The sequence below is a fragment of the Acipenser ruthenus genome, chromosome 42 (assembly GCF_902713425.1).
Source record: "Acipenser ruthenus chromosome 42, fAciRut3.2 maternal haplotype, whole genome shotgun sequence".
NCBI lineage: Eukaryota > Metazoa > Chordata > Actinopteri > Acipenseriformes > Acipenseridae > Acipenser > Acipenser ruthenus.
The window spans coordinates 770,102-795,622 of NC_081230.1; the positions used below are offsets into that span (position 1 = coordinate 770,102).

The 25,521-nt window shown below is 40.5% G+C and overlaps 1 protein-coding gene across 1 annotated transcript; it reads left to right on the forward strand.

The window, feature by feature from the left end:
• The first annotated feature begins 734 nt into the window (after nucleotides 1-734).
• On the forward strand, nucleotides 735-8,675 carry LOC131709276 (zinc finger protein 583-like). Its single transcript, XM_059011669.1, has one exon. The coding sequence runs from the start codon at nucleotides 920-922 to the stop codon at nucleotides 2,024-2,026; it is 1,107 nt and encodes a 368-aa protein (XP_058867652.1). The 5' UTR covers nucleotides 735-919; the 3' UTR covers nucleotides 2,027-8,675.
• Nucleotides 8,676-25,521: the final 16,846 nt, after the last annotated feature.

Here is a 25,521-nt window from a genome sequence, read left to right on the forward strand (position 1 = left end):
TCATGCGTCTTGGCATGCTCTCCACCAGTCTTTCACATTGATGTTGGGTGACTTTATGCCACTCCTGGCGCAAAAATTCAAGCAGCTCGGCTTTGTTTGATGGCTTCTGACCATCCATCTTCCTCTTGATCACATTCCAGAGTTTTTCAATGGGGTTCAGGTCTGGAGATTGGGCTGGCCATGACAGGGTCTTGATCTGGTGGTCCTCCATCCACACCTTGATTGACCTGGCTGTGTGGCATGGAGCATTGTCCTGCTGGAAAAACCAATCCTCAGAGTTGGGGAACATTGTCAGAGCAGAAGGAAGCAAGTTTTCTTCCAGGACAACCTTGTACTTGGCTTGATTCATGCGTCCTTCACAAAGACAAATCTGCCCGATTCCAGCCTTGCTGAAGCACCCCCAGATGAGTCCAATTTTCAGCTTTGCCCAACACCTGGTCGTCTAATGGTTAGATGGAGACCTGGAGAGGCCTACAAGCCACAGTGTCTCGCACCCACTGTGAAATGTGGTGGAGGATCGGTGATGATCTGGGGGTGCTTCAGCAAGGCTGGAATCGGGCAGATTTGGCATGAATCAAGCCAAGTACAAGGTTGACCTGGCCAGCCCAATCTCCAGGCCTGAACCCCATTGAAAACCTCTGGAATGTGATCAAGAGGAAGATGGATGGTCAGAAGCCATCGAACAAAGCCGAGCTGCTTGAATTTTTGCGCCAGGAGTGGCGAACCTGGGGAAAGTGTCCTGTGCTCAAGTGTAAACGGGGGATCAAATGATAAGAATTTTTTTAATCGTGATTGAACCTAAGCCCATTCAGGTTAGAGTTGTTAAGTGTAAACACACCGATAGAGAACAGATCGTAATACTTCATTTCATTTTGTGTTTTCAGGACTGCCTTATCCTGGTGAAAACCAAGGAACAACGATGGACTGTGTTTACATTAAACAGGAGGAGGTTCTGGAATTGGTCCCTATCTGCATTAAACAGGAGATGCCTGAACTGGAGCCTGTCCACATTAAAGAAGAGACCGAACTGGAGCCTGTCCACATTAAAAAGGAAAAGACTGAACTGGAGCCTGTCCACATGAAAGAAGAAGAGACTGAACTGGAGCCTGTCCACATCAAAAAGGAAAAGACTGAACTGGAGCCTGTCCACATGAAAGAAGAGACTGAACTAGAGCCTGTCCACATGAAAGAAGAAGAGACTGAACTGGAGCCTGTCCACATGAAAGAAGAGACTGAACTAGAGCCTGTCCACATTAAAGAAGAGACTGAACTGCAATCTGTCCACATTGAAGAGGAGTCTGTTGACTTGTTTAAGGATTCAGAAAACATATACCAGCCAAGGATATCACATCAGTATACTGAATGTAGGAAGAGCTTCATTCAGTTAGGAAGCCTAAAAGCACACCAGCAAATTCACACTGGAGAGAAGCCGTATCACTGTAGTGAATGTGGGGAGAGCTTCACTCAGTTAGGAAGCCTAAAAACACACCACCGAATTCACACTGGAGAGAAGCCTTATCACTGTGCTGAATGTGGGGAGAGTTTCAGTCGGTCAGGAACCCTACAAAGACACCAGCGAATTCACACTGGAGAGAAGCCGTATCACTGTAGTGAATGTGGGGAGAGCTTCAGTCAGTTAGGAAGTCTAAAAGTACACCAGCGAATTCACACTGGAGAGAAGCCGAATCACTGTCATGAATGTATGGAGAGCTTCAGTCAGTTAGGAAACCTAAAAAGACACCAACGAATTCACACTGGAGAGAAACCGTATCACTGTTTTGAATGTGGGAAAAGCTTCACTGACAAAGGAACACTAAACAAACACCAGCGAATTCACACTGGAGAGAAGCCGTATCAATGTACTGAATGCGGAGAGAGCTTCGGTCGCTTAGGCAGCCTAAAGAAACACCAGAGAATTCACGCCGGAGCCAGCCACCCCCCCTCCCAGTCCCTCACCTCTCCACCCTGCTTGTTTGAGTGCGTGGAGAGCTGTCTGATTCCTTGTGTCTCTCTCACCCTACAGTAAATGAAGGGGGTCCCCAGGAGTGAGAGCCAGCCTGAATCCAGAGACACTGAGAAGGGGAGCGTGTCAAACTGAAGGAGACAGACCCATTCTTTCAGAATGAACTGGAGAGCCCTGGGATTCAGCTCCACTCCTGCCCCTGAATTGGAAATGAAACTCACTCATCATGCTGTGAGGATTTAGGACAGAGTTACAATTATTTGTTTCAGGGATGGAAATAAGACTTCAATTGCATAGCAGTTTGATCAGTTTGTTACCTGTACACTGTGGCTAATCAAGCTGCCAGTGAAACCTGGAATGGGCAAAACTGCTATGCAATAGGAGTCTTATTTCCATCCCTGCTTTGTTTTATTTCAAGTGGTGCAAACTTTGCACTGGATCAAAAGCTGTTTTGGTTTTGAATGGATTTGAGTGAATGAATCTGCTCTGCTTAGTGTTTAAATACTGAGAAACTCCAAGCTTGTTGTATACTGGAGTCCTGTTTCAGTGCAATGGGATTGAAATACAATTCCTATCGTTTAATGGGTAGATTGCTGTGTGTGCAATTATTATGACAGACCCACAATATTAGAACTGTATAAATATACTGTAAAACATGAAAGGTTTGCAAACAAATTTTGCATGCATTACTAATCTGCAAAAACATACATGCTGCAACATTACCAGTATTACTACATTCATAGTTTGTAAAGTTTATGAATAATTGATCTAAACAATCTGCAGGATGAAGTTGCCTCAGACTGGTTGACTGTAACAGAGCTGGTGCTTTTGTGGAATCACCATTAGCTGCTTATTCCTTTTGGACAAAATATGGCTTGTTTGCTTGTATTTTGTATCAGTATGATATCATTAGAGTGACAATGCAGTACATCCAAAGGCAGGCTTAGTTATTTAGAAAGGATTTCATTGACATTGAGTTTGAGTTCCTGTATGTTTTCCAGTATCTGTGTGTATAAAGGGCACATTATTATGTTTCCATTACCTCTGTAATGTAAAAGGTTTGTCATTGTTTAAACTGTCAATGATTCCTGAGATACAGATCTGCAGTGGAACTGAACAAACCCAAGGGAGACATTGAAAAATACAAGCTTGTCAAAGGGGGAGATGCTGCTGCAGGTTTGATAATATTGGCTTCATGAAATGAGAAATGGAATTCCTTTGCTAGTGTCTCATGATGTAAGCCCTGGAGTGTGGGCTCAGTCTTCATGAAATGAGAAATGGAATTCCCTCTGTGTCCTGGAATTCCTTTGCTAGTGTATCATGATGTAAGCTCTGGAGTGTGGGCTCAGTCTTCATGAAATGAGAAATGGAATTCCTTTGCTAGTGTCTCATGATGTAAGCCCTGGAGTGTGGGCTCAGTCTTCATGAAATGAGAAATGGAATTCCTTTGCTAGTGTATCATGATGTAAGCTCTGGAGTGTTGGCTCAGTCTTCATGAAATGAGAAATGGAATTCCTTTGCTAGTGTCTCATGATGTAAGCCCTGGAGTGTGGGCTCAGTCTTCATGAAATGAGAAATGGAATTCCTTTGCTAGTGTCTCATGATGTAAGCCCTGGAGTGTGGGCTCAGTCTTCATGAAATGAGAAATGGAATTCCTTTGCTAGTGTCTCATGATGTCAGCTCTGGAGTGTGGGCTCAGTCTTCATGAAATGAGAAATGGAATTCCTTTGCTAGTGTCTCATGATGTAAGCCCTGGAGTGTGGGCTCAGTCTTCATGAAATGAGAAATGGAATTCCTTTGCTAGTGTCTCATGATGTAAGCCCTGGAGTGTGGGCTCATTCTTCATGAAATGAGAAATGGAGTTCCTTTGCTAGTGTCTCATGATGTAAGCCCTGGAGTGTGGGCTCAGTCTTCATGAAATGAGAAATGGAGTTCCTTTGCTAGTGTCTCATGATGTAAGCCCTGGAGTGTGGGCTCAGTCTTCATGAAATGAGAAATGGAATTCCTTTGCTAGTGTCTCATGATGTAAGCCCTGGAGTGTGGGCTCAGTCTTCATGAAATGAGAAATGGAATTCCTTTGCTAGTGTCTCATGATGTAAGCCCTGGAGTGTGGGCTCAGTCTTCATGAAATGAGAAATGGAATTCCTTTGCTAGTGTCTCATGATGTAAGCCCTGGAGTGTGGGCTCAGTCTTCATGAAATGAGAAATGGAATTCCTTTGCTAGTGTCTCATGATGTAAGCCCTGGAGTGTGGGCTCAGTCTTCATGAAATGAGAAATGGAATTCCTTTGCTAGTGTCTCATGATGTAAGCCCTGGAGTGTGGGCTCAGTCTTCATGAAATGAGAAATGGAATTCCTTTGCTAGTGTCTCACGATGTCAGCCCTGGAGTGTGGGCTCAGTCTTCATGAAATGAGAAATGGAATTCCTTTGCTAGTGTCTCATGATGTCAGCCCTGGAGTGTGGGCTCAGTCTTCATGAAATGAGAAATGGAATTCCTTTGCTAGTGTCTCATGATGTAAGCCCTGGAGTGTGGGCTCAGTCTTCATTAAATGAGAAATGGAATTCCTTTGCTAGTGTCTCATGATGTAAGCTCTGGAGTGTGGGCTCAGTCTTCATGAAATGAGAAATGGAATTCCTTTGCTAGTGTCTCATGATGTAAGCCCTGGAGTGTGGGCTCAGTCTTCATGAAATGAGAAATGGAATTCCTTTGCTAGTGTATCATGATGTAAGCCCTGGAGTGTGGGCTCAGTCTTCATGAAATGAGAAATGGAATTCCTTTGCTAGTGTCTCATGATGTAAGCCCTGGAGTGTGGGCTCAGTCTTCATGAAATGAGAAATGGGATTCCTTTGCTAGTGTCTCATGATGTAAGCTCTGGAGTGTGTGCTCAGTCTTCATGAAATGAGAAATGGGATTCCCTCTGTATCATGGAATTCCTTTGCTATTGTATCATGATGTAAGCTCTGGAGTGTGGGCTCAGTCTTCATGAAATGAGAAATGGAATTCCTTTGCTAGTGTCTCATGATGTAAGCCCTGGAGTGTGGGCTCAGTCTTCATGAAATGAGAAATGGAATTCCTTTGCTAGTGTATCATGATGTAAGCCCTGGAGTGTGGGCTCAGTCTTCATGAAATGAGAAATGGAATTCCTTTGCTAGTGTCTCATGATGTAAGCCCTGGAGTGTGGGCTCAGTCTTCATGAAATGAGAAATGGAATTCCTTTGCTAGTGTCTCATGATGTAAGCCCTGGAGTGTGGGCTCAGTCTTCATGAAATGAGAAATGGAATTCCTTTGCTAGTGTCTCATGATGTAAGCCCTGGAGTGTGGGCTCAGTCTTCATGAAATGAGAAATGGAATTCCTTTGCTAGTGTCTCATGATGTAAGCCCTGGAGTGTGGGCTCAGTCTTCATGAAATGAGAAATGGAATTCCTTTGCTAGTGTCTCATGATGTAAGCTCTGGAGTGTGGGCTCAGTCTTCATGAAATGAGAAATGGAATTCCTTTGCTAGTGTCTCATGATGTAAGCCCTGGAGTGTGGGCTCAGTCTTCATGAAATGAGAAATGGAATTCCTTTGCTAGTGTCTCATGATGTAAGCCCTGGAGTGTGGGCTCAGTCTTCATGAAATGAGAAATGGAATTCCTTTGCTAGTGTCTCATGATGTAAGCCCTGGAGTGTGGGCTCAGTCTTCATGAAATGAGAAATGGAATTCCTTTGCTAGTGTCTCATGATGTAAGCCCTGGAGTGTGGGCTCAGTCTTCATGAAATGAGAAATGGAATTCCTTTGCTAGTGTCTCATGATGTAAGCTCTGGAGTGTGGGCTCAGTCTTCATGAAATGAGAAATGGAATTCCTTTGCTAGTGTCTCATGATGTAAGCCCTGGAGTGTGGGCTCAGTCTTCATGAAATGAGAAATGGAATTCCTTTGCTAGTGTATCATGATGTAAGCCCTGGAGTGTGGGCTCAGTCTTCATGAAATGAGAAATGGAATTCCTTTGCTAGTGTCTCATGATGTAAGCCCTGGAGTGTGGGCTCAGTCTTCATGAAATGAGAAATGGGATTCCTTTGCTAGTGTCTCATGATGTAAGCTCTGGAGTGTGTGCTCAGTCTTCATGAAATGAGAAATGGGATTCCCTCTGTATCATGGAATTCCTTTGCTAGTGTATCATGATGTAAGCTCTGGAGTGTGGGCTCAGTCTTCATGAAATGAGAAATGGAATTCCTTTGCTAGTGTCTCATGATGTAAGCCCTGGAGTGTGGGCTCAGTCTTCATGAAATGAGAAATGGAATTCCTTTGCTAGTGTATCATGATGTAAGCCCTGGAGTGTGGGCTCAGTCTTCATGAAATGAGAAATGGAATTCCTTTGCTAGTGTCTCATGATGTAAGCCCTGGAGTGTGGGCTCAGTCTTCATGAAATGAGAAATGGAATTCCTTTGCTAGTGTCTCATGATGTAAGCCCTGGAGTGTGGGCTCAGTCTTCATGAAATGAGAAATGGAATTCCTTTGCTAGTGTTTCATGATGTAAGCCCTGGAGTGTGGGCTCAGTCTTCATGAAATGAGAAATGGAATTCCTTTGCTAGTGTCTCATGATGTAAGCCCTGGAGTGTGGGCTCAGTCTTCATGAAATGAGAATTGGAATTCCTTTGCTAGTGTCTCATGATGTCAGCTCTGGAGTGTGGGCTCAGTCTTCATGAAATGAGAAATGGAATTCCTTTGCTAGTGTCTCATGATGTAAGCCCTGGAGTGTGGGCTCAGTCTTCATGAAATGAGAAATGGAATTCCTTTGCTAGTGTCTCATGATGTAAGCCCTGGAGTGTGGGCTCAGTCTTCATGAAATGAGAAATGGAATTCCTTTGCTAGTGTCTCATGATGTAAGCCCTGGAGTGTGGGCTCATTCTTCATGAAATGAGAAATGGAGTTCCTTTGCTAGTGTCTCATGATGTAAGCCCTGGAGTGTGGGCTCAGTCTTCATGAAATGAGAAATGGAATTCCTTTGCTAGTGTCTCATGATGTAAGCCCTGGAGTGTGGGCTCAGTCTTCATGAAATGAGAAATGGAATTCCTTTGCTAGTGTCTCATGATGTAAGCCCTGGAGTGTGGGCTCAGTCTTCATGAAATGAGAAATGGAATTCCTTTGCTAGTGTCTCATGATGTAAGCCCTGGAGTGTGGGCTCAGTCTTCATGAAATGAGAAATGGAATTCCTTTGCTAGTGTCTCATGATGTAAGCCCTGGAGTGTGGGCTCAGTCTTCATGAAATGAGAAATGGAATTCCTTTGCTAGTGTCTCATGATGTAACCCTGGAGTGTGGGCTCAGTCTTCATGAAATGAGAAATGGAATTCCTTTGCTAGTGTCTCATGATGTCAGCCCTGGAGTGTGGGCTCAGTCTTCATGAAATGAGAAATGGAATTCCTTTGCTAGTGTCTCATGATGTAAGCCCTGGAGTGTGGGCTCAGTCTTCATGAAATGAGAAATGGAATTCCTTTGCTAGTGTATCATGATGTAAGCCCTGGAGTGTGGGCTCAGTCTTCATGAAATGAGAAATGGAATTCCTTTGCTAGTGTCTCATGATGTAAGCCCTGGAGTGTGGGCTCAGTCTTCATGAAATGAGAAATGGAATTCCTTTGCTAGTGTCTCATGATGTAAGCCCTGGAGTGTGGGCTCAGTCTTCTCTGTTGCCTGCTTGTTCTCAGTGTGTGAGTTCAGCTGCATTTCCAGTGTCCTGAGCTGGGCTTTGAACCCACTGGAGATGCAGCTGAGAACAAACCAGACCCACGACTCAGGGATTTTGTTTTAGGTCAAATAACAAGATAAGAAACCTTATACGCAGAACTCTGTTTTATTGATGTTTTTTCTATGAAGGTATTACTTCGAATCTCTTTGCATTGCGTTGCGGTTTTGACACTGTCACATTTCATATTAAAAATCACAGCTAAGTCTGTTAGAAATAGACTACAGATATGACCGGAGGTTTTGCCTCACTCTATAGAATGAACTAATTTTGCTTCATAAAGTCAAATGAAACCTGCTGAATAATGTTAACATATTGAATCACACACCGCTTTGTAGTTATCCATATACTTAATGAAAAACTGACAAATGAAAAACGTGACATTTTGGAATCTAACATGAAATGCAGTGCTAGTATTTTGGCTTCCACTAGAGTTTTGTTATATAGTTTTGTAGTTTCTTTGATTACATGATGTTAAATAAAATATCTAAACTATGTCCATATGTTTTGTTTTAATGCATTTGAGTTGAGAATCCTAAACTTTTACGTTTTAACTACGGCTATGAACAAAAGTTTTGCATCACCCGATAAGATGAAATAATTTTGCTTCATAGTTGAATGAAAGCTGCTGAATAATGTTACATTAACATATTAAATGACACACTGCTTTGTGTCTGTATGCTTAAAAAAGCCGAGAAATAGAAATCTAACATGGAATACTGTACAATGATGGCTTCCAGGAGACTTGCGATCTCATTGTGTAGATCAGAGGTTCCCAAACTTTTGATTGCCCCGTACCCCCTTCCAGACCTATCACCTGTCTGCGTACCCCTAGCATACAGATTTATATTTTCATGTTGTTTTTAATATATCCTTTCATAATACACAGATTTATACACATACACAATAATATACTTACAATATAAATGACTATAATAATATAATTACGGCTTCTGATTTTAGGGTTTAACCGATAAAACACCCCTGATACAAAAAAAAAAAAAAAAATCTGTATAATGAACACCAGAAAAACACTGGAAACATACTCAATTCACATAACTCAAAAACCTAATACATAAAAAACAAACTACCTTTCCCTAACTCGTATTGATTAGTTCTGAATACTTTCTCGACTGGAGGCTTGTTCGCGGGATTTAAAGCTATATTACAGTTAAGATACGTAGGATTTAAAACAGAATTGCGAATTGTGGCGAAATGTAAAACAAATGCCTAAACACAAAAACCCAGAAGAATGTGTCCGTGACCACAGGGATTTCGTTGTGGAAGACAACAAAGGAAAGAAGGTACAAAGTGTGGTACTGTACAGTTACTACTTTGTGACAGAAAAAAAACAAGCATTTTGTAAAGTACAGTAACAGAAAACAACAATTTCATACAGTACATAAAAATCGAAAGCTCTGAAACAACGATTTACATAAAAATCGAAAATAGCTCATCATAACCACCAAAAAAATGTAATTAATAAAAAACTAAAAACATACGTCATAAATATAATACATTTAATTCATGTTGTGCAATTATTGGTGGTGAGAGTTCTGTACGTCACTGTCCCTGTGTATCCTTGTTCTCATTGTAACCTCTTGGAGGTTTGCAAAACGAGCACACCGCAGCGTTGATCCCAAGTGTCCCGCTGCTGCGAGATTGTCTTGCACGGCTCTCTGTTTGTTTCTCCATTTCACGGCAGAAACTGAAAGGAATTTCCAATGCGTTTTAAAGTTTTGTGTGAGTATGACAAGTCTTATGAAAATGCAAAAAACTAAAAAAAAATGTACGCCATTACACAATTTGTCACGCGTACCCCCTAAACACGTCTCGCGTACCCCTGGGGGTACGCGTACCACAGTTTGGGAACCTCTGGTGTAGTTTAATTGATACTTCATGATAAATAAAGTATCTAAATTATGTTTTCTTTTAATTGTCTCAATCCTAAAATTCTAGGTGATGCTAAACTTTTGTCCGAGCTGTACATATAAATCAGCACTGCCATTAAAGTAGAATGTTCAAATCTTTATATATTGTGTATCGATTGCATTCTATAAGACAGTGTGAAGTGTAGATCATGCTATTAAAAGAGAACACCTTTACACATTTCACTGTTCAGAAGCCACTAATAAACTTTGCATTGATTTTACACTGAACTGTTGTGAAGTGCTTTTTCTTTATTGCTTTACTGCTCGGCTCCACTATTTGTGCTGCCTGTCTAGGAGAAGAGAAGTCTATTAATCCAAACAGCATGCAGATTGATTTAGATTGGATCAGGAGCAATGGATCCTCACACAGGTTTGCACTGTACAGGTATGGCATTCATGCAGAAATGGCAAAAATGAACAAACAAAATGCAGTATTATTTTAAAACATTAAGGTCACAGAAATAACACTACAGGGTGCTTCATGTGGACAGCCTTTGGAAACACATTTAGGAGCACACTGCTGCAGTTTGATTACTAGAACATGTATTTTTAATGGCATGAGGGTGAAATGATGCAAACAGTAACATGTAACAATAATAATCCTGGTTTGTTAACTTCAGATTGTAGTTGTATTGGAACCCAAGGGCTGAAGCTGAAATGTATAGAAGAGGTTCAGACTGATACAACTGAACAAGGAAATGTCACTCACACTAACAAGGACCATATTGGAAATGGAAACAATAATTACACACAGAAAGCTACTAGCGGTGTTATTAATGTGCAAGAATAAACTGGATTGCTGGACTGCATTGGATTAAATAATAGGATCATTTCTAACATTTACACTTTTATTAACTGTGTTCCAAATATAAAATCCATCAAAGACGAGCAACTCTGCACACACTTCCTGGGCTGTAAACCTGGACTTCATGGAGACAGGCAGAACGGAGCTCTCGCTATTCCTTATCCAATGCTGCCATCGTGTGGCCATTTTATAGAACTGTTTGTTTCTTTCTGTCTCACCCACTCTCTCTCTCTGAACGCAGTTCAGTTGTCCTTTGAAATTACTCTGATTAACCTTAACCCCTGTACATAAAATAGACATTTCAGATACATTCTTAAAATACAGCAAAAACAATATTTACAGGATAAGCAGGAGAGTACTGTGTGTATAAAGTAATAACGTTTTCTGTAAATGCTCTTATTTGAAATCATTCTCATGCATTTATCATGCTTACTGCCTGTTCTTATTGGACTCATATCAGCAAATAGTTACTATCAGGTTTAGCTGCTCTTAGTCGAATTCACTCTTATAATTTACTGTGTGCTTTATTATTTTGCTCTTACTTGAATTGATTTTATGGTACTTTCATAACTGCTCTTATCTGTATTATAATATTCTGTAATGTGATATTTTATAATATGATACTTTGTACTGTGATCATTTGTAACAATTGTAAGTCGACCTGAATGTCTAAGAAATAAATACTAATAACAGTAACAATGTCATTGTGATTTTCACTACCTGTAGTACCTCTTGTAAACAGCAGAGGGCAGCAGCGACCGCTTGTCACGGAGCTGTGTTCAGATCAAATAACATGTTAGTTTAATACAGTGGTGGCCGGTACGTGGATCGCAGAGATTTTCGGTGGATGTCGGGTCGAATCACAGCATATACTCACACAACAGTGTTTGCTTCGGATGATGGGCAGAGTCTTCTGTGTCGTCCAGTAGCACAGATGAAATCTCAACAGTTTCTGCGTCTGAGACGAACAAAATGCTTGTGTGAAAATACATTTTAATTTAGGCGCACGTAGGCGACTAGAAATTCCTAAAGGTAGACTATAAAAAAAATAAACGTGATTTATTTTTTCACCTGGAAAGTAAAACAAAACAAAAAAAACTCATTTGGATCTAAACTCAAAGCTCAATCGCAATGCACCCTGGGAATGTAGTTTATTGGTGTCCACTGCCCACTGTTAATCACACATTAAAAACTACAAATCCCATACCCGCCAGTTTCAGTGATTTATCAGTGCGATGGCTACTCGTTTCCAGACAGTTTGTCAAACCAAGATGAGGAAAATAACAAATTCAGATATGTCGGCGTCTTTACAGGACATGAGCAATGCGGGTGTGTCAGAAGATGAAAGCGAACAGGGAGCTTCGAGTTAGTTGCAGCGTGTTCACAGTCGAGTAAAATACAAGTTCAACCAACAGGGGATAAAAGATTAACCCTGGCTTCAGTTTGACAATGTTAAAAACCTCCATGTTGTTCCCGTTTTATCAGGAGGCAGGGGAACTGATGGCAGGACAGACTGCATTTTAACAGAGAGCCAGGAGATCAAACATGAAAATATCTTAAACACAGCGCTTCAAAACGACACGCAGTGTGAGGAGAGGCAGCTCAGCGCCTTCTGAGGAGCATGCGAGCAGAGAGCTAAAATAAATACATACATAAATACATACATACATAAATGAAACGTGAACCATTTTAATTGTGTTGATGCAAAATAATTAAACTGCACACGACACGTGTTATGTAAGAAAGAAGGAACAAAAAGATCTGTAGACATTCAACAATACATTTAAGCAAGACATGTTTATTATTATTATTATTATTATTATTATTATTGTTATTATTATTATTATTATTATTAGTGTGTGTGTGTCCCTAAATGTCAGTGCGCGTCAAGCATTTATATTAAATCTCGCTTATAATTGCTGGTCATAGCTTTTAGTTGGTCAAAGCAAGTAGTTTTTAATACAGCGCTGTCTGAGTATTTAAAATATGGTTACTTCAAAATCAAAATGTATTCCAGCAACAGTATGTTAATTAAACGAAACGAACGTTAATTAACTAACGGCGCTCGGAACTTTGGCATTTTTAAATCCTAACGGTCTCTGCTCAGCGGAGTGGAATGTTCAGGAGCCGGTTGCCTAGCAGCGTCTCCGCCTCCTTCTCTGCCCCGCCCCCTCTCTCCCTCTCTCGTTGCTCCAGCTAGGAGTTCACATTCAGCTTCCTTAGATTATATAGCGCCATTCTTTACTAACTTTTACAAATGAGCTTATTGGAGGCTTCGTGTTTTTAAGATGGTTCAGGTGCAGTCCGGGCAGACTGACTGCAGCATCATTACAGTATACCGCACTGCGCTCGGCTTTGTGTGGAGGCTGATACACAAAATAATGAACGACTGGTAAAGAAATCACATGATTGCTTTTTAATGCTAAATATGTATCTGGTATTCCAAGTATTACCTACAATTAATAACTCATCTATTTTCATATTCAGAATGTGATACAGTATTAAGTTCCTGGTTAACCTGCGATCTTTGAAATTGACGAGGAAATCAGTTTATGGGAAAGTAATCAAGCACTTTGTTTTTAAGGAAGTCTCTCGGAAGTGGTGTTTTGGGATTGCAATTAACCAATCGGTCTGGAGTAGAGACGATCCGAATCTGTGGAGGAGTGAATTCCTGGGAATTCGCACTCCTCCAGGGAGCCGCCATCTTCCTCAGCAACATCGTCATCGGAATTATCACAAACGGACCGCTAAAGTGACCTGGAATACATGAACTCAGCTGCTCGCTTCTAGTTTTGTGAAATCGACAGACATTGTGTCTCCTTTTAAGAAGTAGGAGTTCATAAAGGCTGGAGTTGAGGGTTTGAAAATGTGACCCAATGAGAAGTCTTGTTTTTGTTTGACAGCGTATAAAGATTTTACTGACAAAAAGGCCTGATATGTTACATTGGAAGTGCTTCGCCTGTAAAGAGTTTGATAGTATGTTTACTTGATTTCCATTTTTATCATTCAAATACTAAACAGGTAAGATGCTCCCTCTGCAGATTACAGATTCTCTTCAGATTTCCGCGGTTCTGTGCAGTTTGGGACGGCCTCTAGGCTTGAGGTTTGCAGACATGTGATAGACAGTCTCTGGGTTCGGGCAGCGATGCACATTTTAATTTGAGCTGCTGTGCTGTTATAGATTCATCTGATAGAGACACAGGGATATCTTCAGACGGCACGGTTCAGGTGTTTTGAGACTTGTGGAAAGGATGGAAGTTTTACAAATATTACTAATTTTTTTTTTTTTTTAATCAATAACTAGAGTAAATTATCAAAATCTATTGTTCTGTATATGACTGGTTGTATGTTAACCTTACAGAGGATTCTATGAAGAGAAATGTAATAAATGAATTTTCAAATTTGACAGGCCCTCGATGTGCGTCTCTTGTTTTGTGTTTTGTTGTTCTTCAGAGCCGGGCTCGCTGACAGGTTTAAAACACAACGCGTCGCTTTCCCTGGCGTTCTGCTGCCTGGACTTATTCCTGCGATATCTTTATCAACACAATCACCATGGTTTATGTTTTTATTAACATGTCCCTCGTCATGAATAGTTCTGAGGAGTTGTTTTAGTTTTCCATCAGTTATGAACGGAGCACGGGAGGGGACTTGAGACAGAAAATATATCTCCCAGAGACACACAGGTACTGACGCACGCATGCGCACGCACACACGCACACACACACAGGTACTGACACAAACACACACACACACACACAGGTACTGACCCCGCCCACACACACAGGTACTGACGCACGCATGCGCACACACACACACACACACACACACACACACACACACACACACACACACACACACACACACACACACAGGTACAGGTACAGACACAAACACACACACACACACACACAAGCACTGACCCCCCCACACACACACAGGTAGTGACCCGCACACACACACACACAGGTACTGACCCCCACACACGCACACAGGTAGTGACCCGCTGTGTGAAAGGGTGATGACGTTATTACACCCGCATGGATTGTGTGATTTCATGCTGTGTGAAAGGGTGATGATGTTATTACACCCACATGGATTGTGTGATTTCATGCTGTGTGAAAGGGTTATGATGTTATTACACCCGCATGGATTGTGTGATTTCATGCTGTGTGAAAGGGTTATGATGTTATTACACCCGCATGGATTGTGTGATTTCATGCTGTGTGAAAGGGTATTTTACACACTCATTAAAACGTTTCAGAGACGGCACAGTAGCTGCATTTCTGTGTGAAAATTTAATACTCAATTAAGAGCAGCAGGCAGCAAATTACTTATGCTGCATTCATGTAGCTAGTGCTACAACAAACACACACACTGAGACACACAAACACACTGAGACACTCACACACATACTGAGACACTCACACACAGACACACACTGAGACACACCGAGACATACACACTGAGACACACACAATGAGAGACACACACAAACACTAAGACACACACACACACTAAGACACACGCTGACACACACACACAGTTACTGACCCGCAAACACACGCACACACACACACAGTAGTAACACACAAACACAGGTACTGACACACACATGCACACGTACTGACACACACACATACTTATGCTATGCACTTATGTTATGCTAATTGGTAAATGTGAAAATGTAAACATTACAAGAGCCAATCAAATCACGTGAAAGTTCAAAGCGGGAGGAGCTCATTTGCATACAAACTCCAGATTTAGCTGCCAGTTAAATATTTTGCAAAATGTTAAATCTAGTTAAGAGATTTAAGATTTATTTAATTTTTTAGATAAATGTTAAATCTTGCTAAGAGATTTCAGATTTATTTAAATATTTAGCTAACTGTTAAATCTTGTAACTAGATTTCTAAATGATATCTGAATGCACACATTTATAAAAAGCTGTATTTATTTTCTCCTCATTTCTGGCAGCCCATACTAACGGCGCTCGGAACTTTGGCATTTTTAAATCCTAACGGTCTCTGCTCAGCGGAGTGGAATGTTCAGGAGCCGGTTGCCTAGCAGCGTCTCCGCCTCCTTCTCTGCCCCGCCCCCTCTCTCCCTCTCTCGTTGCTCCAGCTAGGAGTTCACATTCAGCTTCCTTAGATTATATAGCGCCATTCTTTACTAACTTTTACAAATGAGCTTATTGGAGGCTTCGTGTTTTTAAGATGGTTCAGGTGCAGTCCGGGCAGACTGACTGGAGCATCATTACAGTATACCGCACTGCGCTCGGCTTTGTGTGGAGGCTGATACACAAAATAATGAACGACTGGTAAAGAAATCACATGGATTGCTTTTTAATGCTAAATGTGTATCTGGTATTCTAAGCATTACCTACAATTATTAACTCAGCTATATTCATATTCAGAATGTGATACAGTATTAAGACAGGGTCCAGTATTAGAAATAAATAAACACGCTTTAAGAGAAACAGCAGTGATGTTTATTGCCCATTCCCATCCATTCTCTATATGTTTCTACATTGTGATTGCAATCCACAGGGACAGGGGACTCAGTGATGTTAAATAAAAAACTAGAGCCCACAATTAACCAATATAGAAAGGAAGGGGGGAGAAATGTATTGCCTGCGTGCAGCACCTTCCATTTTCCTCTATTAAATGTCATTCGCCATGTGTCTGCCCAGTTCTGAATGCTGTCGAGATCATTTTGAATGACCTTTGCTGCTGCAACAGTGTTTGCCACTCCTCCTATTTTTGTGTCGTCTACAAATTTAACAAGTTTGCTTACTATACCAGAATCTAAATCATTAATGTAGATTAGGAATAGCAGAGGACCTAATACTGATCCCAACGTGCATTATAAATATGGGAGATACTGAAATTGAAGAAGGAATCAATGAAAAAGACCTAGGAGTTTATGTTGGCTCAGAAATGTCTTCATCTAGACAATGTGGGGAAGCTATAAAAAAGGCCAACAAGATGCTCAGATATATTGTGAAAAGTGTTGAAATTAAATCAAGGGAAGTAATGTTAAAACTTTACAATGCGTTAGTAAGACCTCACCTAGAATGTTGTGTTCAGTTCTGGTCATCTCGTTACAAAAAAGATATTGCTGATCTAGAAAAAGTGCAAAGAAGAGCAACCAGAATTATCCCGGGTTTAAAAGGCATGTCGTATGCAGACAGGCTCAAAGAATTGAATCTGTTCAGTCTTGAACAAAGAAGACTACGCAGTGATCTGATTCAAACATTCAAAATCCTAAAAGGTATAGACAATGTCAACCCAGGGGACTTCTTTGACCTGAAAAAAAGAAACAAGGACCAGGGGTCACAAATGGAGATTAGATAAAGGGGCATTCAGAACAGAAAATAGGAGGCACTTTTTTACACAGAGAATTGTGAGGATCTGGAACCAACTCTCCAGTAATGTTGTTGAAGCTGACACCCTGGGATCCTTCAAGAAGCTGCTTGATGAGATTCTGGGATCAATAAGCTACTAACAACCAAACGAGCAAGATGGGCTGAATGGCCTCCTCTGGTTTGTAAACTTTCTTATGTTCTTATGTTCTTATGTAGTTTTGATGCAGCCCCATTCTCCACACTTCTGCTCAGACAAACAGTTCATGGTGTATCCAGCCAGCAGGGAGAAGGTGAGGTATAGGCTGCTTAGGAGTCAAGGTTGTTTTGAAGAGTTTCTTGACTTTGCTGCCTCAGCAAAATTTGTTTTTTAGACCATTTATTTGTGTTTTCATGTTATTTTTGGCAGAATGCATCAGTTATATAGTTACTAACAAACTAGAATAAACACACATATAGCCAGTCAGCTTAGAAAATGTTACAGAATAACAGAAACTCAAGGCCATCCTATGTGGGGTACCGAGTGACTACAGATATGAAGTACTGTGTCAGTATGACAGGCAAGCACAGGGTTTTCTCTTTCCCAATGGCTCCTATGGTCTGTTTCACCTGTTGCTTGGCCTCATGGTTTGAAGCTACAGTGGTTTGGTAATATGGTAATACTTAAACTACTGCAGCCATCTATTTTTCAACCAGCTGAGCCAAAAATATTGTTACTGTCCTGACTTTAAAGTAAACATATCAATAATAGCTTGCTGAGCATGTTAAAATAAAAGGTGCTACAATACCCATGGCCATCACTGTAGAGGACGGATTACCACCTTTTGCAATGGAGCAAATCCAAGCACTGTTTTTCACGAAGGGTTTAGGTGAGGCAAACTCTCATGGTAAAACAAAACTAAATCAAGTGATGGGATCCCTGTATGAACATTACGAGTCATGTAATCATAGAATCTTACTTTAGCTAGTTCGACACAAAGCATGTGTAATGGATGTCAGTGGGGTATCACTCTTAGGTGGTTTTATCTACTAAGGGTATTTTTACAATTACTAAACCCATCCCACTATGCATATAATGATTCATAACAGATCTTGTTCTAACAAACCAACCACCATTCCGGGATATTTATAAAGTGTCTGCCTAGTTTCTATTCTGCTATATATAGCAGGTTCAAATATAGCTACATGAAGCTATGTTTCATATAGCTGAAGATTGTTTTAGTAGACATGTGTTTCTCAAAAATTGAAAAAATCTGTTTTTTATTTTATTTTGAAGTACAATGGAAAATACATCAGAAATGGGCAAAAACTAGCATGCTGCTTCTCATTCCTAGAGTCTCTCAGCTATCTGCTATGACACCTGAGCAATGAGCAATATCCTGTCACTCCCAACACAGAGCATTTTAATAAAGGTTTGCTTATTCACCTCTCACCCCTTAAAGTGACTCAGAACAAGATTGCTTTGATGTTTTATTCACACATCACAGGTCATAAATAGGATGGCGTGTGTGATGACGTCAGGCCAGAAGCAGGAACTGAAACGGATACCGCAGGTAGGGTGCAGTGGCGTTTGTGCCGTCTTTATTTTAAATAATACAAAAAGAAATAAAAGGTTCAAACAAAAACACTGTGCTCACCGAGCAAACAAAACAATCAAACAAAACAAATCTCGCGCACAAAATAAATAAAAATACAGCTCAGGCTGGGCAACTGCTGTCACTGTTCCTGTAAATAAAGTGAATTAATTAAAGTGCCCTTTCCCGTGTTCACATACTAATACTTTAAATGCACGTGAAGTGATGTGCCATCCTCGTGCCTAAATACAATTATACATTTGAAATCACTCGTGCTGCACACACCCATTTATATCCCGTCTAGCAGCTACAATACACCAACATTAACACATGCAACATACAACATATAACACAAATATGCACACGGGCGGGGCACATTGCCACAGGAATACATCCAGTTTCTCTCCTTTTCATCTTCATTGATGTCTATGATATGTGAATTAAAAATATCAAAGCAATCATTATTATGACATTATCATTAAGACATTGAAGCTGTACATTTGTCATGGAAGACAGCCATGGAAATAGTGGGTTTGCTGTAAACACTTAGAACAGCTTATTATTGAATCAGTTTGCATTTGCTTACATGTAAACAACTCAAGTTACATTGTTTTAATGATTTTCTGTCAATGAACATTCTACCTTATTAAATCACTGCTCTCTCTCTGCTTTTAAAATCACTGCTCATTAAATCACTGCTCTCTCTCACTGCTCATTAAATCACTGCTCTCTCACTGCTTTTAAAATCACTGCTCTCTGTCTCACTGCTTATTAAATCACTGCTCTCTCTCTCACTGCTTATTAAATCACTGCTCTCTCTCTCACTGCTTATTAAATCACTGCTCTCTCTCACTGCTTATTAAATCACTGCTCTCTCACTGCTTATTAAATCACTGCTCTCTCACTGCTTATTAAATCACTGCTCTCTCTCTCACTGCTTATTAAATCACTGCTCTCTCACTCACTGCTTATTAAATCACTGCTCTATCTCACTCACTGCTTATTAAATCACTGCTCCCTCACTCACTGCTTATTAAATCACTGCTCTCTCTCTCACTGCTTATTAAATCACTGCTCTCTCACTCACTGCTTATTAAATCACTGCTCTCTCTCTCACTGCTTATTAAATCACTGCTCCCTCACTCACTGCTTATTAAATCACTGCTCTCTCTCTCACTGCTTATTAAATCACTGCTCTCTCACTGCTTATTAAATCACTGCTCTCTCTCTCACTGCTTATTAAATCACTGCTCCCTCACTCACTGCTTATTAAATCACTGCTCTCTCTCTCACTGCTTATTAAATCACTGCTCTCTCACTCACTGCTTATTAAATCACTGCTCTCTCTCTCACTGCTTATTAAATCACTGCTTGCTCACTCACTGCTTATTAAATCACTGCTCTCTCTCACTGCTTATTAAATCACTGCTCTCTCACTGCTTATTAAATCACTGCTCTCTCTCTCACTGCTTATTAAATCACTGCTCTCTCTCACTGCTTATTAAATCACTGCTCCCTCACTCACTGCTTATTAAATCACTGCTCTCTCTCTCACTGCTTATTAAATCACTGCTCTCTCACTGCTTATTAAATCACTGCTCTCTCTCTCACTGCTTATTAAATCACTGCTCTCTCTCTCACTGCTTATTAAATCACTGCTCTCACTCACTGCTTATTAAATCACTGCTCCCTCACTCACTGCTTATTAAATCACTGCTCTCTCTCTCACTGCTTATTAAATCACTGCTCTCTCACTCACTGCTTATTAAATCACTGCTCTCACTCACTGCTTATTAAATCACTGCTCTCTCACTCACTGCTTATTAAATCACTGCTCTCTCTCACTGCTTATTAAATCACTGCTCTCTCTCTCACTGCTTATTAAATCACTGCTCTCTCACTGCTTATTAAATCACTGCTCTCTCTCTCACTGCTTATTAAATCACTGCTCTCTCTCTCACTGCTTATTAAATCACTGCTCTCTCTCTCACTGCTTATTAAATCACTGCTCTCTCTCTCACTGCTTATTAAATCACTGCTCTCTCTCTCACTGCTTATTAAATCACTGCTCTCTCACTCACTGCTTATTAAATCACTGCTCTCTCTCACTGCTTATTAAATCACTGCTCTCTCACTGCTTATTAAATCACTGCTCACTCACTGCTTATTAAATCACTGCTCTCTCTCTCACTGCTTATTAAATCACTGTTCTCTCTCTCTCTGCTTATTAAATCACTGCTCTCTCTCTCACTGCTTATTAAATCACTGTTCTCTCTCTCTCTGCTTATTAAATCACTGCTCTCTCTCTCACTGCTTATTAAATCACTGCTCCCTCACTCACTGCTTATTAAATCACTGCTCTCTCTCACTGCTTATTAAATCACTGCTCTCTCTCACTGCTTATTAAATCACTGCTCTCTCTCTCACTGCTTATTAAATCACTGCTCCCTCACTCACTGCTTATTAAATCACTGCTCTCTCTCACTGCTTATTAAATCACTGCTCTCACTCACTGCTTATTAAATCACTGCTCTCTCTCTCTCACTGCTTATTAAATCACTGCTCTCTCTCTCACTGCTTATTAAATCACTGCTCTCTCTCTCACTGCTTATTAAATCACTGCTCTCTCTCACTGCTTATTAAATCACTGCTCTCTCACTGCTTATTAAATCACTGCTCTCTCACTGCTTATTAAATCACTGCTCTCTCTCTCACTGCTTATTAAATCACTGCTCTCTCACTCACTGCTTATTAAATCACTGCTCTATCTCACTCACTGCTTATTAAATCACTGCTCCCTCACTCACTGCTTATTAAATCACTGCTCTCTCTCTCACTGCTTATTAAATCACTGCTCTCTCACTCACTGCTTATTAAATCACTGCTCTCTCTCTCACTGCTTATTAAATCACTGCTCCCTCACTCACTGCTTATTAAATCACTGCTCTCTCTCTCACTGCTTATTAAATCACTGCTCTCTCACTGCTTATTAAATCACTGCTCTCTCTCTCACTGCTTATTAAATCACTGCTCCCTCACTCACTGCTTATTAAATCACTGCTCTCTCTCTCACTGCTTATTAAATCACTGCTCTCTCACTCACTGCTTATTAAATCACTGCTCTCTCTCTCACTGCTTATTAAATCACTGCTTGCTCACTCACTGCTTATTAAATCACTGCTCTCTCTCACTGCTTATTAAATCACTGCTCTCTCACTGCTTATTAAATCACTGCTCTCTCTCTCACTGCTTATTAAATCACTGCTCTCTCTCACTGCTTATTAAATCACTGCTCCCTCACTCACTGCTTATTAAATCACTGCTCTCTCTCTCACTGCTTATTAAATCACTGCTCTCTCACTGCTTATTAAATCACTGCTCTCTCTCTCACTGCTTATTAAATCACTGCTCTCTCTCTCACTGCTTATTAAATCACTGCTCTCACTCACTGCTTATTAAATCACTGCTCCCTCACTCACTGCTTATTAAATCACTGCTCTCTCTCTCACTGCTTATTAAATCACTGCTCTCTCACTCACTGCTTATTAAATCACTGCTCTCACTCACTGCTTATTAAATCACTGCTCTCTCACTCACTGCTTATTAAATCACTGCTCTCTCTCACTGCTTATTAAATCACTGCTCTCTCTCTCACTGCTTATTAAATCACTGCTCTCTCACTGCTTATTAAATCACTGCTCTCTCTCTCACTGCTTATTAAATCACTGCTCTCTCTCTCACTGCTTATTAAATCACTGCTCTCTCTCTCACTGCTTATTAAATCACTGCTCTCTCTCTCACTGCTTATTAAATCACTGCTCTCTCTCTCACTGCTTATTAAATCACTGCTCTCTCACTCACTGCTTATTAAATCACTGCTCTCTCTCACTGCTTATTAAATCACTGCTCTCTCACTGCTTATTAAATCACTGCTCACTCACTGCTTATTAAATCACTGCTCTCTCTCTCACTGCTTATTAAATCACTGTTCTCTCTCTCTCTGCTTATTAAATCACTGCTCTCTCTCTCACTGCTTATTAAATCACTGTTCTCTCTCTCTCTGCTTATTAAATCACTGCTCTCTCTCTCACTGCTTATTAAATCACTGCTCCCTCACTCACTGCTTATTAAATCACTGCTCTCTCTCACTGCTTATTAAATCACTGCTCTCTCTCACTGCTTATTAAATCACTGCTCTCTCTCTCACTGCTTATTAAATCACTGCTCCCTCACTCACTGCTTATTAAATCACTGCTCTCTCTCACTGCTTATTAAATCACTGCTCTCACTCACTGCTTATTAAATCACTGCTCTCTCTCTCTCACTGCTTATTAAATCACTGCTCTCTCTCTCACTGCTTATTAAATCACTGCTCTCTCTCTCACTGCTTATTAAATCACTGCTCTCTCTCTCACTGCTTATTAAATCACTGCTCTCTCTCACTGCTTATTAAATCACTGCTCTCTCACTCACTGCTTATTAAATCACTGCTCTCTCTCTCACTGCTTATTAAATCACTGCTCTCTCTCTCTCTCTGCTTATTAAATCACTGCTCTCTCTCTCACTGCTTATTAAATCACTGCTCTCTCTCTCACTGCTTATTAAATCACTGCTCTCTCTCTCTCTGCTTATTAAATCACTGCTCTCTCTCTCACTGCTTATTAAATCACTGCTCTCTCTCTCACTGCTTATTAAATCACTGTTCTCTCTCTCTCTGCTTATTAAATCACTGCTCTCTCTCACTGCTTATTAAATCACTGCTCTCTCTCACTGCTTATTAAATCACTGCTCTCTCTCACTGCTTATTAAATCACTGCTCTCTCTCACTGCTTATTAAATCACTGCTCTCTCTCTCACTGCTTATTAAATCACTGCTCTCTCACTCACTGCTTATTAAATCACTGTTCTCTCTCTCTCTGCTTATTAAATCACTGCTCTCTCACTGCTTATTAAATCACTGCTCTCTCACTGCTTATTAAATCACTGCTCTCTCTCACTGCTTATTAAATCACTGCTCTCTCTCTCACTGCTTATTAAATCACTGCTCTCTCTCACTGCTTATTAAATCACTGCTCTCTCACTGCTTATTAAATCACTGCTCTCTCTCTCACTGCTTATTAAATCACTGCTCTCTCTCTCACTGCTTATTAAATCACTGCTCTCTCACTGCTTATTAAATCACTTCTCTCTCTCTCTGCTTATTAAATCACTGCTCTCTCTCACTGCTTATTAAATCACTGCTCTCTCTCTCACTGCTTATTAAATCACTGTTCTCTCTCTCTCTGCTTATTAAATCACTGCTCTCTCTCTCACTGCTTATTAAATCACTGCTCCCTCACTCACTGCTTATTAAATCACTGCTCTCTCACTGCTTATTAAATCACTGCTCTCTCACTGCTTATTAAATCACTGCTCTCTCTCTCTCTCACTGCTTATTAAATCACTGCTCTCTCTCTCACTGCTTATTAAATCACTGCTCTCTCTCTCACTGCTTATTAAATCACTTCTCTCTCTCTCTGCTTATTAAATCACTGCTCTCTCTCACTGCTTATTAAATCACTGCTCTCTCTCTCACTGCTTATTAAATCACTGTTCTCTCTCTCTCTGCTTATTAAATCACTGCTCTCTCTCTCACTGCTTATTAAATCACTGCTCCCTCACTCACTGCTTATTAAATCACTGCTCTCTCACTGCTTATTAAATCACTGCTCTCTCACTGCTTATTAAATCACTGCTCTCTCTCTCTCTCACTGCTTATTAAATCACTGCTCTCTCACTCACTGCTTATTAAATCACTGTTCTCTCTCTCTCTGCTTATTAAATCACTGCTCTCTCACTGCTTATTAAATCACTGCTCTCTCACTGCTTATTAAATCACTGCTCTCTCTCTCTCTCACTGCTTATTAAATCACTGCTCTCTCTCTCACTGCTTATTAAATCACTGCTCTCTCTCTCACTGCTTATTAAATCACTGCTCTCTCTCACTGCTTATTAAATCACTGCTCTCTCTCACTGCTTATTAAATCACTGCTCTCTCTCTCTCACTGCTTATTAAATCACTGCTCTCTCACTGCTTATTAAATCACTGCTCTCTCTCTCTCACTGCTTATTAAATCACTGCTCTCTCACTCACTGCTTATTAAATCACTGCTCTCTCTCTCACTGCTTATTAAATCACTGCTCTCTCTCTCACTGCTTATTAAATCACTGCTCTCTCTCACTGCTTATTAAATCACTTCTCTCTCTCTCTGCTTATTAAATCACTGCTCTCTCTCACTGCTTATTAAATCACTGCTCTCTCTCTCACTGCTTATTAAATCACTGCTCTCTCTCTCACTGCTTATTAAATCACTGCTCTCTCACTGCTTATTAAATCACTGCTCTCTCTCACTGCTTATTAAATCACTGCTCTCTCTCACTGCTTATTAAATCACTGCTCTCTCACTCACTGCTTATTAAATCACTGCTCTCTCTCACTGCTTATTAAATCACTGCTCTCTCTCACTGCTTATTAAATCACTGCTCTCTCTCACTGCTTATTAAATCACTGCTCTCTCACTGCTTATTAAATCACTTCTCTCTCTCTCTGCTTATTAAATCACTGCTCTCTCTCACTGCTTATTAAATCACTGCTCTCTCTCACTGCTTATTAAATCACTGCTCCCTCACTCACTGCTTATTAAATCACTGCTCTCTCTCTCACTGCTTATTAAATCACTGCTCTCTCTCACTGCTTATTAAATCACTGCTCTCTCACTCACTGCTTATTAAATAACTGCTCTCTCACTGCTTATTAAATCACTGCTCTCTCTCTCTCACTGCTTATTAAATCACTGCTCGCTCACTCACTGCTTATTAAATCACTGCTCTCTCTCTCACTGCTTATTAAATCACTGCTCTCTCTCTCACTGCTTATTAAATCACTTCTCTCTCACTGCTTATTAAATCACTGCTCGCTCACTCACTGCTTATTAAATCACTGCTCTCTCTCTCACTGCTTATTAAATCACTGCTCTCTCACTGCTTATTAAATCACTGCTCTCTCACTCACTGCTTATTAAATCACTGCTCTCTCTCTCACTGCTTATTAAATCACTGCTCTCTCTCACTGCTTATTAAATCACTGCTCTCTCTCACTGCTTATTAAATCACTGCTCTCTCTCACT